The 13826-nt window shown below is 42.2% G+C and overlaps 1 protein-coding gene across 1 annotated transcript in view; it reads left to right on the plus strand.

Moving 5' to 3' along the window:
* The window catches only part of PHEX (phosphate regulating endopeptidase homolog X-linked), a 262838-nt gene that overhangs the window by 225054 nt on the left and 23958 nt on the right, over window positions 1-13826 (plus strand). The window contains exons 15-17 of the mRNA XM_040338252.1: window positions 634-692; window positions 1022-1076; window positions 9395-9462. Coding sequence (XP_040194186.1) covers window positions 634-692; window positions 1022-1076; window positions 9395-9462 — 182 coding nt within the window. The remainder of the gene's footprint in view (window positions 1-633; window positions 693-1021; window positions 1077-9394; window positions 9463-13826) is intronic.

Consider the following 13826-nt stretch of genomic DNA (forward strand, 5'->3'; position numbering starts at 1 on the left):
ACGACCGGTTTCCTCAGCAAAAAAAAAAAAACAGCAAGTTTCTTGCTATTTTTTGACGAGAAACTCGGTCGTGTGTATGAGGCTTTAGGTTCTTATTTCTACTGTCACATGCTGAACCCCTACTAAAATAAAATCTTTAACTTGAGGGTTTGGTAAACTGGAATTTATCTACCCCCTTCTCTGATCCTCCCCTACTTCAAAAGTCTCCAATCCTTTTCCTGATAGTACAGAACCTTGGGGAACTCTGCACATGCTCAGTTTGATGTGTCTTGCTAGGGCTTTTTTTTTTGGAGGGTGCATGTTTATCGGCATAGGGCCAATCACCACTCTCCAGACAGAGGGTCAGGGGTAATGCAGCCTCATAGGACAGTCTGAGTTGAATGAAAACTTCCCCTACCTGCTTTAACCAGTGCTCGACCGGACACTGAAAGAAGTCAAAAGACTGCTACTGTATATAATGCTGATGAGAAAAGGTATTTAGCAGTTTACATTTACTAAAATTATAGCATTTCCATGTTCTGTGTACATTGGGGGCAGAAATAGTGAATGCAGGGTCCTGGTTTACTTTAATTAGGATGGACAACATTTCCCCTGAAACTGCTGCTTGATCTAAATGATTATTTTTGCTTACAGGTGGTATACTAGCCCAACTACTGTCAATGCTTTTTACAGTGCATCAACAAACCAGATTAGTAAGTACCGTTTTCAGCTTTTCTCTTACTTGGGTTTATTAGTGGATGTGGTTTAGAAATATATATCAGATGCCTATAAATATAAGATGTAATCTATAATGTAACCGGTTTCCAAGGACAGCTATACAGTTAAAAAGCATGATGTAGCAACTGATATTATAATACACTGAAGCTTAAAGTGTATGATTCATAGTGGTGCAGTGGAGAGTTTAATAGGTTGATCAATGGAAGGCAGCATTTATGTTTGCATCAGCATGTTATGTTATTATACTTTTATAGGTAAATCAATTACTATAATTAATCACGTGTCTCTACTTTTGTGTATATAGGATTCCCAGCTGGAGAGCTTCAAAAACCTTTTTTTTGGGGCACAGAATATCCACGGTATGTTGAAAGGAAAAGTAAAGGCAACATGTATCATGAAGATAAGCTAAGCAGGCATACATATTTCAAATAGAAAAAAACGTAATACATGTTAAATTATAATAATTTAAAGGCAATAAATGATCGTGTACTGCAAAGCAATAAAAAAGTATTATACATTTAAAATGTGAAATTTACAGCTGGATCCAGATAAATACTGTTGGTACCATATGCACATGGAATATAAAACAGGAATTTTCCTATATGATGTGTGATCTTTGGGGGGTCAGAGGGATCGCACGAGACAGACTTCTTATATAAAAATAAATCTTTATTCAACTTAAAGCGGAATTCCACTTGTTTTTAAGTTTATTAAAAGTCAGCAGCTACAAAAAGCATAGCTGCTGACTTTTAATAAACCGACGCTCACCTGTCCCACGATCCAGCGATGCGGCCGCACGGAGCCCCGCTCCTCTCCCCCTCCTCTCCTTGGCGCCGTCATATCTACTGTGGGCACCCGACCATGACAGCTTACGGCTTCACGGCTGGGCGCGCACTGCACATGCGCGAGTCATGCTGCGCTCTGCCATTGGCCAGCAAACTTCTGGGACCTGTGTTGTGTCCCAGAAGATCTCTGGCAGGGAGGAGCCGCCTAGGACGAGAGGAGGAGTCGCCTAGGCGGCCGAGGACCTGGAAAGAGAAGTGGGACAGGAAGTCCCACTAAAAGGAGGACACCCCCCCAAAAAAAAATGACATGCCAAATGTGGCATGTAAAGGGGCGAGGAGTGCTTAAAGTGGAAGTGCCACTTCTGGGTGGAACTCCACTTTAAATGGCTTGTCAGCGACAAAAAAAATCCACAACCGCAAAAAGGAGACTTAAATACTCCTCGTCAGGTTAGTCTAAGTCCAAAACAAAACGAAAAATCAGCTTGTGCCAGCATATGACACTCCAAAATTGTGATGTCCAGATCGCAGAGGCACAATAGAGTCCAGCCAGGAGCAGAGGGCTTCCAAAACTGTGAGAAGCTGTTTCTCTAGGAAGACCTCACCCAAGCTTTTCATGTGGGGAAGACTACAACTAGGGGCAGGGCTGGACTGGGACAAAAATTTGGCCCTGGACTTTATCCAGACTGGCCCACTTTGACAGGTCTCTCCTATGGCGGCCGGACCCCCCCCCCCCCCCGGGCCACCCAAACCCCCTCTCCCCCTTCACTAGCCACTAGCCGTTCTACTTTATTAGAGTAGAAAGGTTGGTACTGGTACTCTTATAGGCAGTACCAGTGGGGAAGCTAGACATTATTTCACCCGGGGCAAAGAATCAGTTCGGTACCCCCCCTTATGGGACAAGATTAGGCAGAAGTGAGAAACTCCCAGGCCATAGCTGTTGAGTCAGCTGTCTGTCCCCTCCCCCATGCTCCTCTGTTGTCGTCCCTGCTCCTCTGGTCCTCCCCCTGATTCTCTGGTCCCCCCAGGTGAGCGCTGCTGGGAGGGAAAGGAGGTGAGCTCTGCGGGGAGGGAGAGACAGATGAGCGGAGGGGGGCGGCGGTCCGCTGTCACTGAAGTCGGCCCATTGAGCCATCGGCCCACCGGAAAACTCCCTGTAGTCCCAATGGCCAGTCCATCCCTGGCTAGGGGTCATTGCAGTAGCTGCAATAAATTCTATTGGTCAGGGAGCTACAGGTTACTTTACCTAGCTCTCTCAGGCTAATCTCCAACAGCAAAAATGTGAGAGCTGGTTCTCAAATTTTCCGACTGGAAAAGTTCTTGTCGGATATTCCGATCGTCTGTATGCAATTCCGACGTGCAAAAAAAAACATGCATGCTCGGAATCAATTTGGTGCATGCTTGGAATCATTGAACTTCATTTTTCTCGGCTTGTTGCAGTGTGTTGTACGTCACCATGTTCTTGGTGGTCGGAATTTTCTGTGACCGTGTGTATGCAACACAAGTTTGAGCGAAAATTCCGTCAGAAAAAAATCCAGGGTTTTCTTGTTGGAATTTCCGATCGTGTGTACGCGCCATTATAGAGAAATGAGAAATGGTAAGGGGAAATTAGTACTGTGTTTGGAGCAGTTGAAATATTGCAGGATTGATTTACTAATGGTAAATAAGCTGTTCACCTTGCAAAGGGACTAACCCTTGGCTTAGTAAATGTGGTGAAAACTTTGCAAAGAATACCCAATCACTTGCAAAATATCTGTGTTTAGAAAACCTTTCTGAGATGTGCAATTTATTTGCCTAATTGTCCCTGAAAATATGTGGAAAGTCTTGCCTTTTCACTGTAATGAAAGGGAGCTTAGAGTTTAGTATCCCTTATTTTAGCATTTTTTATATATAGCTATTTTGTTGTAAAAAGCTTAATGAAGGCAGTTTGCCAATGTTTCAATTTTCTAACTCCCCAATTAAGTATAAAGGCTTTTCTAAGTACCTGAAATAATTGTTGACCTCTTTCGTTTTGACCTTATGAAAAATTAACAATAATAACCTTTGCTTTAAACAGCTCAGGTCAACGTGAGCACTCTACAATCCTGGCAGAAAATGCCATTAAAGCACACAATGATATATTTGACAGCTTTAAAAAAGTCAAATGTCAGTGTTTATCTCCATTTTGTTAAAATGTCTACAATTTGTATTTCCCATCTGTAGCAAGATTCAGCATCATTTCAGAGAGATTGAAAAAATATAAAATGTATCCATCAATATAATATCAATATAATATACAGTATCTCACAAAAGTATTTTATAAATATTTTATTATATCTTTCCACGTGACAACATTGAAGAAATTACACTTTGCTACAATGTAAAGTAGTGAGTGTACAGTGTAAATCTGTCGCCTCAAAATATCTCAACACAGCCATTAACCACCCTGGCGGTATTCCCGAGTCTGACTCGGGGTGAGATTTTTTGGCTACGATCGGTAACCCCGAGCCAGACTCGGGCTCGCCTCGCTAGATCCACAGGCTTGGTTTACTTATCTTGTCCCTGGATCCAGCGATTCATCCCCGCTGTGTGAGCGAGCGAGTCCTCGCTCGATTCACACAGTGTCCTCCTGTGCCGCCGATCTCCGTTCCCTGCGACGTTATGACGCACGGGAGCGGAGAATGGCGCCAAATTCAAAAGGTAAACAAACACAATACATACAGTATACTGTAATCTTATAGATTACAGTACTGTATGTAAAAAATACACACCCCCTTGTCCCTAGTGGTCTGCCCAGTGCCCTACATGTACTTTTATATAATAAAAACTGTTCTTTCTGCCTGCAAACTGTAGATTGTCCATAGCAACCAAAAGTGTCCCTTTATGTCAAAAATGGTTTTAGAGCAGCTAGAAAACAGCGATAATAAATTATAATCACTTGCAGAATTGTGCGATAGCGATTTGTGGGGAAATTCGTCATAAAAAAATAAAAGTAATGACAGCGACAATTCCGCAACTGAGCAAATTTCAGTGATTTTGAGTTGATTACATTATTGAATAATTTTTATTACAATTATATTATTATTTGTTATAATTATTTATAATTATTTATTATATTATAATTTATAATTGTGTTTTTAAAAAAATGTCATACCCAGGATGCCTACTAGACTCTTGTTTGGTCAGATTTAAGTGAGTTATTCCTAAGAATTACAGGCCTACAGTATAAAACGCCAAATTTCCTTGCAAATAATGGTACCGCTTTTAGCACCTTTTTTCTGAAATAATCATACCGCCAGGGAGGTTAAAGGGGTTGTAAAGGTACAATTTTTTTTCCTAAATAGCTTCTTTTACCTTAGTGCAGTTTTTCTTTTAAATGTCCTTATTTCTTCTGAGAAATCCTCACTTCCTGTTCTTCTGTCTGTAACTCCACACAGTAATGCAAGGCTTTCTCCCTGGTGTGGAGTGTCGTGCTCACCTCCTCCCTTGGACTATGGGACAGTCAGGACGCTCTCTACATTACAGATAAAGGAGCTGTGTGTTAGTGGGCATCCTGACTCTCCCGTAGTTCAAGGGAGGGGGCGAGCACGACACTCCGCACCAGGGATAAAGCCTCGCATTACTGTGTGTAGTTACAGACAGAAGAACAGGAAGTGAGGATTTCTCAGAAGAAATAAGGACATTTAAAAGCAAAATGGAAGGATGAGGTAAGTGAAGGAGGACTGCACTAAGGTAAAGGAAGCTATTTAGGAAAAAAAATTGTACCTTTACAACCCCTTTAACGTCCCTGGCGGTAATCCCAAGTGTGGCTCGGGTGAATTTTCATTACCAAAAGCGATAACCCCAAACCACATTTGGGATTGCATAGCAGTATCCTGGGAAAGTTACTTACCTTGTCCCCAGGATCCTGCAGTGTCCTTTCGCTGTGTCCCCGGGCTGTGTCCTCCGGCCGATGTATTGTGTGCCGGTCTCCATTCCCTGCGAGCGTCGCGAAGCACGGGAATGGAGCCTGGCGCCAAATTCAAAAAGTGCAAAAAACACAAACAGTACACTGTAATCTTACTATGCATACTAGCTCATGATGCTGTTGTCTTGCAATTTTTTTTTTAACCACATCCATACCAGGCACTTACGCACCTTCCTGCCCAAGCCAATTTTCAGCTTTCAGCGCTGTCGTAATTTGAATGACAATTGCGCGGTCATGCTACACTGTACCCACATTTTTATCATTTTGTTCCTACAAATAGAGCTTTCTTTTGGTGGTATTTGATCACCTCTGCGATTTTTATTTTTTTGCGCAACAACTAAAAAAAGAACAAACTTTTTGAAAAAGATTACGTTTTTATTTTTTTCTGTAATTTTTTTTGTAAATAAGTACGTTTTCTTCTTCAATTACGGGCACTGATATGGCGGCACTGATGGGCACCGATGAGGTGGCACTGATGGGCACTGATAGGCAGCACTGATGGGCGCTGGTATGCGGCACTGATGGGCACTCATAGGCGGCACTGATGGGCACTCATAGGTGGCACTGGGCACTCTTTGGCGGCACTGATTGGCACTCATGGGCGGCACTTATTGGTGGCACAGATGGGCTCTGAGAGGTGGCACTGATGGAGCCGGAGGCTCTTTACCGAGATGCAGGGTGTCAGGCCTCATACACACGACCGAGTTTCTGGGCAAAAACCAGGAAGAAACTTGCTGTGATATTTTTTTTGCCGAGGAAATCGGTCGTGTGTACATTTTTCGACGAGGAAACTGTCGAGGATCCCATCGAGCCAAAAAGAGAGCATGTCTTCTTTTTCCTCGACTGGAATGGAGAAACTTGCCTTGTCGAGTTCCTCGACAGCCTAACAAGGAACTCGACGAGGAAAACAATGTTTTTCGCCCGTCGAGTTACTCGGTCATGTGTACGAGGCTTCAGACTGACACCCCGCATCACTGATCGCATGTAATCCTGCAGGACTTCAATAGACGTCCAGTCAGGATTACAGAAACACTTTACTATTGACCGGGCGGAAAGTGGTTAAGGGTTTACAACCACTTTAGCACATACTTACATTTCCTACATTCCCCTGCTGCTATATTCACTGACAGGGAGCTAAGAAAATAATACTTTTAGGTATAGAGCAGCATTTAACTGCCATCCTGCTATGTCAGAGGTGCTTGGTGATTAGTCTAGTGCTCTGAATGGAAGAATTCGGAGCTAGCAAGGGGCTGTCTCTTTTTGCTCTGAGCAGCTAAAGAGGTTGCGGGGGATCAAATAAAATGAGAGTATATGCTTTCAGGGAGCAACAGTAAAGTGGGGGCAAAGCAGGTTCACTTTAAAGGAATCCTGTAATGGCAAACATATGTAAGCTGCCATTGCTGTTTTCATCCAAAAATTTTAATTGGAAGCAATTAACAAACAAATGTCATTGGCACATAAAAAAAATACTGTGATATAAACATCAAATTATGTTGTCACTGAAGTTTTATTCAATAATAACTGTAGGAAAATTATCCCTGTGATATGACAAAATACAAATTATTTAGATTATAGTAAAATTCTACTCCATCCGTGTTCCTTTTGCATACAGCTGACTTGTAGTTTAGGTTTAGCCGTTCTGCCCCTTTTATCACTTATGTGGTTAAAGAATTTAGATTTAAAGAGTCCCAATGGAGTATATTTATGGATCATGATAACTACACTCAATTACTCTGCCCCCCCCCCTCCTGATTGCTCATGTTGCAGTCTAAATATTCTTGAGTGTTTTTGGCTTCTGTTATTTGAGTGGATTTGAGGACACATAGTAATAGTACACTAGAGGACACAACACAGAAGTGCTCCTGAATTAGCAGTTTTAAGGTAGGTCTTTGGACTGGTAGCAAGGTGGTGTAAGATACTACAGCACTCACTTCTGCAATCTAAAGACTCGTACACACGACCGTTTTTTCCGTTGGGAAAACTGTCAGGAGAGCTTTTGGCCAGGAAAACCGGACGTGTGTATGCTTCCTTGCAGTTTTCCCATCAGGAAAACAGATGGGAATCCCAACGGGAAAATAGAGAACCTGCTCTCTATTTTCCCGTCGGGATTCCCGGTGGCTTTTTTTCTGCCAGATTTACTAATAATCTATGGAAAACACTGTGAGGCAGTGACCATGGAGCATACACACGGCTGGGATTCCCGGTCAAAACTCCATGGCAGTTTTCCTGCCGGGTTCTCGGCTTTCCCCTCGGTTTTCACGGCGGACTTTTTACCATTGCGAAAACCTGAGCATGTGTACAGGGCTTACAGGATTAGGCCTCGTACACACGACCGAGTAACTCGTCGGGCGAGACACATCGTTTTCCTCAACGAGTTTCTTGTTAGGCTTGTTGAGGAACTCGACAAGCTTGCTTTGCGTACACATGGTCAAGACAAAATCTCCTTGTTCTCAAATGCGGTGACAAACAACACATACAATGGCAGGGGAAGTTTGATTCCACTGGCACAAGCCTTGGGGCTGCTTTTGCTAATCTCATGTTACTGCGTGTTAAGTAAAAGTTTGGTCGGAGACGATTTGCACTTTTCAGTCTGTTACAGCGTGAAAAATGTGTTATCTCCATTACAAATGCTACTTTTACTCCCGTCTCATACTTTATTATGAGCAAGCGCGGGTTTCTTAGCATACACACCATTGTGTTTCTCGTCGAAAACCAGCCCGACGAGGAACACAACAAGGAAATTGAGACTCCCGGTTTCCTCGATGAAAAATGTACACATGACCGGTTTCCTCGGCAAAAAAGCTCTCCCACCAAGTTTCTTGATGGATTCTGTCAAGTTTCTCGGTCGTGTGTACGAGGCCTAACTGTTTGTGGATTACTTTAAAAATACTCTATCAGTTGCCCAAAGAAATCCAAAGACAAGCACATCATACCTTCATGACGTACTCTTTCTAAATCCTCAGCTTTTGACACTTCTATGGGTGTTGCATGCCTGTGCCTCCCTTTTGTGCTAAGGATCAATTCTCCGACTCCTACTTTGCTGTTGAACAAGTAATGGTGTAGGGGCCGGAGGATTGAACTACCGTGCATGGCAGAGGACAAAGTCATCGGATACTCTCGGAAGTGTTGAATGCTGAAGACTCTGGCGGAGGCAGCAGCACTGGAACAGAGAGAAGTTAGAAGACACCAACTACCATAGATTTGAGTATATCACCTCTTCTACTTATGGGTCCTGCAAATTGAACTAATTTAGGGAACTGGCCGTCACTTTTTAAATCAATAAAAGCTTTTAAACAGCCCAGTATGAGAATAACCTCTGACAATGCATGTACACTCTCTGTAATTATTTATTTACCAATATATTTTTTCTTAGAAAATGTAAAAGCCTTTCACAACATGTTTGCCACAATGCAGTGTTTGAGGTAAAACTGTAGAGATTTGTAGTCCTGGCAATGAAAGAAAGTGAAACAGATCTCATCATTCTTGGAATCTGCTTGTGTGTGGTTAGTGAAGTGATTAGCTAGAAAGAGGAACAATGTATTTCTTTTATACATCTTAGATGAAATGGTGATTTCATGTAGTGTAAAAAAGAATACAGTGACAAAACTGTCAAGATAGAGTTTTGAAGATTCCTGTTTGCTGTGAAGGTAAGAGAAAACTGACCGCCAACCTGAAAATATAATGAAAACTGAATTTGCATGCATCAGTGTCAGACATTTGCCAACTTTCCCAGCGGGAAATGATTAGAACTGGCAGCCGATGATCCCATTTCATCTTTGATCTGTGATATTCCCAGGCAACATTGTGAAAATGAATAATTAAATTCTGAATCCTAGCTGGTTCCTGATAAGAAAATAAATGATGCAGTGGAAAGCTCAGCTATTCATCAGAAGAGAGGATGTTGGAGATTTTTTGTACTTAATAGTATTTACATGTTCTTTTTTGGCAGATCCCTCAGCTATGGAGCGATTGGAGTAATTGTGGGCCATGAGTTCACACATGGATTTGACAGTAATGGTAAATATTTTTTTTTATATATATATAATATATATATATATATATATATATATATATATATATATATATATATATATATATATATATATATATATATATATATATATATATATATATATATATATAGCATTTAAAGGAATGTACATAAAAATATGTTGATTCATTATGATTTGGCATCATCTTTTTATTAACACATCTTCTAGCAGTTATCATTTAGGCCTTGTGAAGATGCTAAAATGTTTCATTATAAAGCCAGCTTTGAAAAGTACAGTGCCTTGAAAAAGTATTCATACCCCATCCCATTTTCCACATTTTGTCATATTACAACCAAAAATATAAATGTATTTTATTGGGATTTTATGTGATAGGCCAACACAAAGTGGCACATCATTGTGAAGTAGAGTGAACATTTTATAAATGGTTTTCCATTTTTTTTAGAAATAAATATGTGAAAAGTGTGGTATGCATTTGTAATCAGCCCCCCTCAATACTTTGTAGAACCACCTTTCGCTACAATTACAGCTGCAAGTCAATTTGGGGTTGTCTCTACCAGCTTTGCACATTTAGAAAATGACAATTCATCTTTCAAAATAGCTCAAGCTCTGTCAGACTGGATAGAGAGCATCTGTGAACAGCAATCTTCAAGTCTTGCCACAGATTATCAATTAGATTTAGGTCAGGACTTTGGCCATTCTAACACACTAATATGCTTTGATCAAAACCATTCCATTGCAGCTCTGGCTGTATATTTAGGGTTGTTGTCCTGCTGGAAGGTGAACCTCCAACCCAGTCTCAAGTCTTTTGCAGACTCTAATGCCGCGTACACACGATTAGAATTTCCGACAAGAAAAGTTTGATGTGAGCTTTTGGTCGGATATTACGACCGTGTGTAGGCTTCATCTGATTTTTTTCTGTCGGAATTTCCGACAGCAAAAGTTTGAAAGCTGGTTCTCAAGTTTTCTGACGGGAAAAATTATTGTCGGAAATTCCGACGACTGTATGCAATTCCGACGTGCAAAAAAAACCCCACACATGCTCGGGATCAATTTGACGTATGCTCGGAATCATTAAACTTAATTTTTCTCGGCTCGTTGTAGTGTTGTACGTCACAGCGTTCTTGACGGTCAGAATTTTGTGTGACCGTGTGTATGCAACAAAAGTTTGAGCCAAAATTCTGTCTGAAAAAGTCCACGGTTTTCTTGTCGGAATTTCCTATCGTGTGCAATAATCTTCTAAGATTGCTCTGTATTTGGCTCCGTCCATCTTTCCATCAACTCTGACCAACTTCCCTGTCCCTAATGAAGAAAACCATTCTCAGAACATGATGCTGCCACCACTATATTTGACGGTAGGTATGGTGTGTTTAGGGTGATGTGTATTGTTAGTTTTCCACCACACACAAAGGCCCGGATTTTCAAACGAGTTACGCCGGCGTATCTCCAGATACGCCGTCGTAACTCTGAGTCCGAGCCGTCGTATCTATGCGCCTGATTCTTAGAATCAGTTACACATAGATTTGTATTAGATCCGACCGGCGTACGCCCGGCCGACGCAGTACAGATACGCCGTTTACATTAGGCTTTTCCCGGCGTAAAGTTACCCCTGCTATATGTGGCGTACCAATGGTAAGTATGGACGTCGTTCCCGCGTCGAATTTTGAAAATTTTACGTCGTTTGCGTAAGTCGTTCGCAAATAGGGCTGGGCGTCATTTATGTTCACGTTGAAAGCATTGGCTTCTTGCGGGTTAATTTGGAGCATGCGCACTGGGATACTTTCACGGACGGCGCATGCGCCGTTCGTAAAAAGCGTCATTTACGTGGGGTCACATAAAATTTACATAACACACGCCCACATCTACCACATTTGAATTAGGCGGGCTTACGCCGGCCTATTTACGCTACGCCGCCGCAACTTTCGTTTGAGAATATGGCACTTGCCTGTAAAAGATGCGGAGGCGTAGCGTAAATAGGATACGTTACGCCGGCACAAAGATACGCGATTATACGTAAATCCGGGCCAAAGTTTTTTGTTTTAGGCTAAAAAGTTCAATTTTGGTCTCATCTGACCAGAGTACCGCCTCCCACATATTTGCTGTGTCCCCCACATGGCTTCTCACATACTACAAACGGGACTTATTATGGCTTTCTTTCAAAAATGTTTTTCTTAGGGTTATTTTTTGTAATCTAACCCTGCCTTAAACTTCTCTACAACTTTATCCCTGACCTCTCTGGTGTGTTCCTTGGCCTACATAATGCTGTTTGTTCACTAAGGTTCTCTAACAAACCTCTGAGGGCTTCACAGAACAGCTGTATTTTTACTGAGATTAAATTACACACAGGTGGACTCTATTTACTAATTAGATGACTTCTGAAGGCAATTGGTTCCACTAGATTTTAGTTAAAGCGGTGGTTCCCCCTAAAACTAATTTCTAACAATAGATTCGTAAGACCCGTTACACTGCGGGTAGGCTGGCTTTTTTTTTTTTTTTTTCGTACATACCGAGATCTCCCCGTCTCGTCCCTAGGCGGTGGGCGGAACTAGTTGATTGACGTTCCTCGGAGGGGCGCGTACGTGACGTCACGACTTTCCGAAAGAAGCCGAACGTCGCTGCGCATGCGCCGTATAGAGTCGGCTCTATACGGCGCATGCGCAGCGACGTTCGGCTTCTTTCGGAAAGTCGTGACGTCACGTACGCGCCCCTCCGAGGAACGTCAATCAACTAGGAACGCCCACCGACAAGGAACGAGACGGGGAGATATCGGTATGTACTAAAAAAAAAAAAAAAAAAAGCCAGCCTACCCGCAGTGTAACGGGTCTTACGAATCTATTGTTAGCAATGTGTTTTAGGGGGAACCACCCCTTTAAGGGAATCAGAGCAAATGGGGCTGAATACACCACTTTTCAGATATGTATTTGTCAAAAAAATTGAAAACCATTTATCATTTTCCTTCCACTTCACAATTATGTGGCAATTTGTGTTGGTCTATCACATACAATCCCAATGAAGTACATTTATGTTTTTTTGGTTGTAACATGACAAAATGTGGAAAATCTGAAGGGGTATGAATACTTTTTCAAGGCACTGTATCTTCTGAAGCGACTGCTCAGTAGGAAGAAAGAGTGTAAGTACTCTCTACTGTTGGACCTTCTTACCAGTGCTGTATGTTAAGTGTATCTAAACCCAAGTACTGTACTAATATGTAATATAATGCAGCTTACCAGTTGGTTTTCTTTTTTCTCAGGCTTTATTTCCTTAAAATCATCTGCTCCTGCAAATAACACGCTATGGGGGGAGGGAGGGTTGCCCATACTGGTTCACTCAGTATCTGGTGCAGCTGCGCATGGTGGCCAATCTGCTTCTAATGTCATCTTGCTCATTTAAGCATTGTGAACAAACCTGGAAGCTTAGTTTCTATGCAAAGCTGCACCAGTTTTTGAATGTCCCAGTTTAAAGTGTAAGTTCACTTTTACAGAAAAATCTGTAAGGTGAACTTACACAGGACCCCCTCATCACCCCCACAGTCCCACGGACCTGCAGGGCGACGATCTCTGGTTCTGAGCCCCGGTATAACCGCCTAGGGGTCCTGGGCTTAGAAATCTCTGCAACTTTCAATCTTCTTCTTCCCCGCTGAGAGGACAGGCTATGCGGGTTCTGATTGGTCGGCGCCACCCATATAATGGCGCCAACCAATTAAAATTAATTTAAATGTACCTCCTGATGAGATACGTTTAGGAGATTAAGCTGCAGGGATTTCTAACCCCCGGAGCCGTGAGGTGGCTATAGCAGGGCTCAGAACAGGAGATTCTGCAGGTCAGTGGGACTGGGGGGATGAGGAGGGGTCCTGTGTAAGTACAGGCATACCCCACTTTTAAGTTCACAATGGGGATTATTTACTATCGCTGGAAAGCGCAAAATCAGACTCACTTCTGCATAGAAACCAATGAGCTTCTAACTCCAGCTTGTTCAATTAAGCCTGGTAATAAAACCTGGAAGCTCATTGGTTATTGTGCAGAAGTGAGCCTGATTTTGCGCTTTTCAGCTTTAGTAAATAAATCCCATTGTGTACTTAAAAGTGGGGTATGCCTGTACACCGTACAGATATTTTGTAAACTTACCCTTCCTGTCCAAAGGTGACAATGCTCACTCACTCTACTGTGCCAATGGAGACACAGAATTGTCACCCTAGCACAGGGAGTGGGTTGGGACTACAAAATCCTTCACCTCTTATCTTTATATAATGGGGGAGGGGGATTATATAACAATGCTTTAAATTTCAGTGAAGCATTGTCAGCTTGTCACAAGAAGTTAGGAGTGCACTAGTCTTTGATAGGGATCAGCAGGTATTTTTTTGCACGTCAAACT

Source organism: Rana temporaria, chromosome 2, assembly GCF_905171775.1.
Source record: "Rana temporaria chromosome 2, aRanTem1.1, whole genome shotgun sequence".
In the NCBI taxonomy this organism is placed as follows: Eukaryota; Metazoa; Chordata; class Amphibia; order Anura; family Ranidae; genus Rana; species Rana temporaria.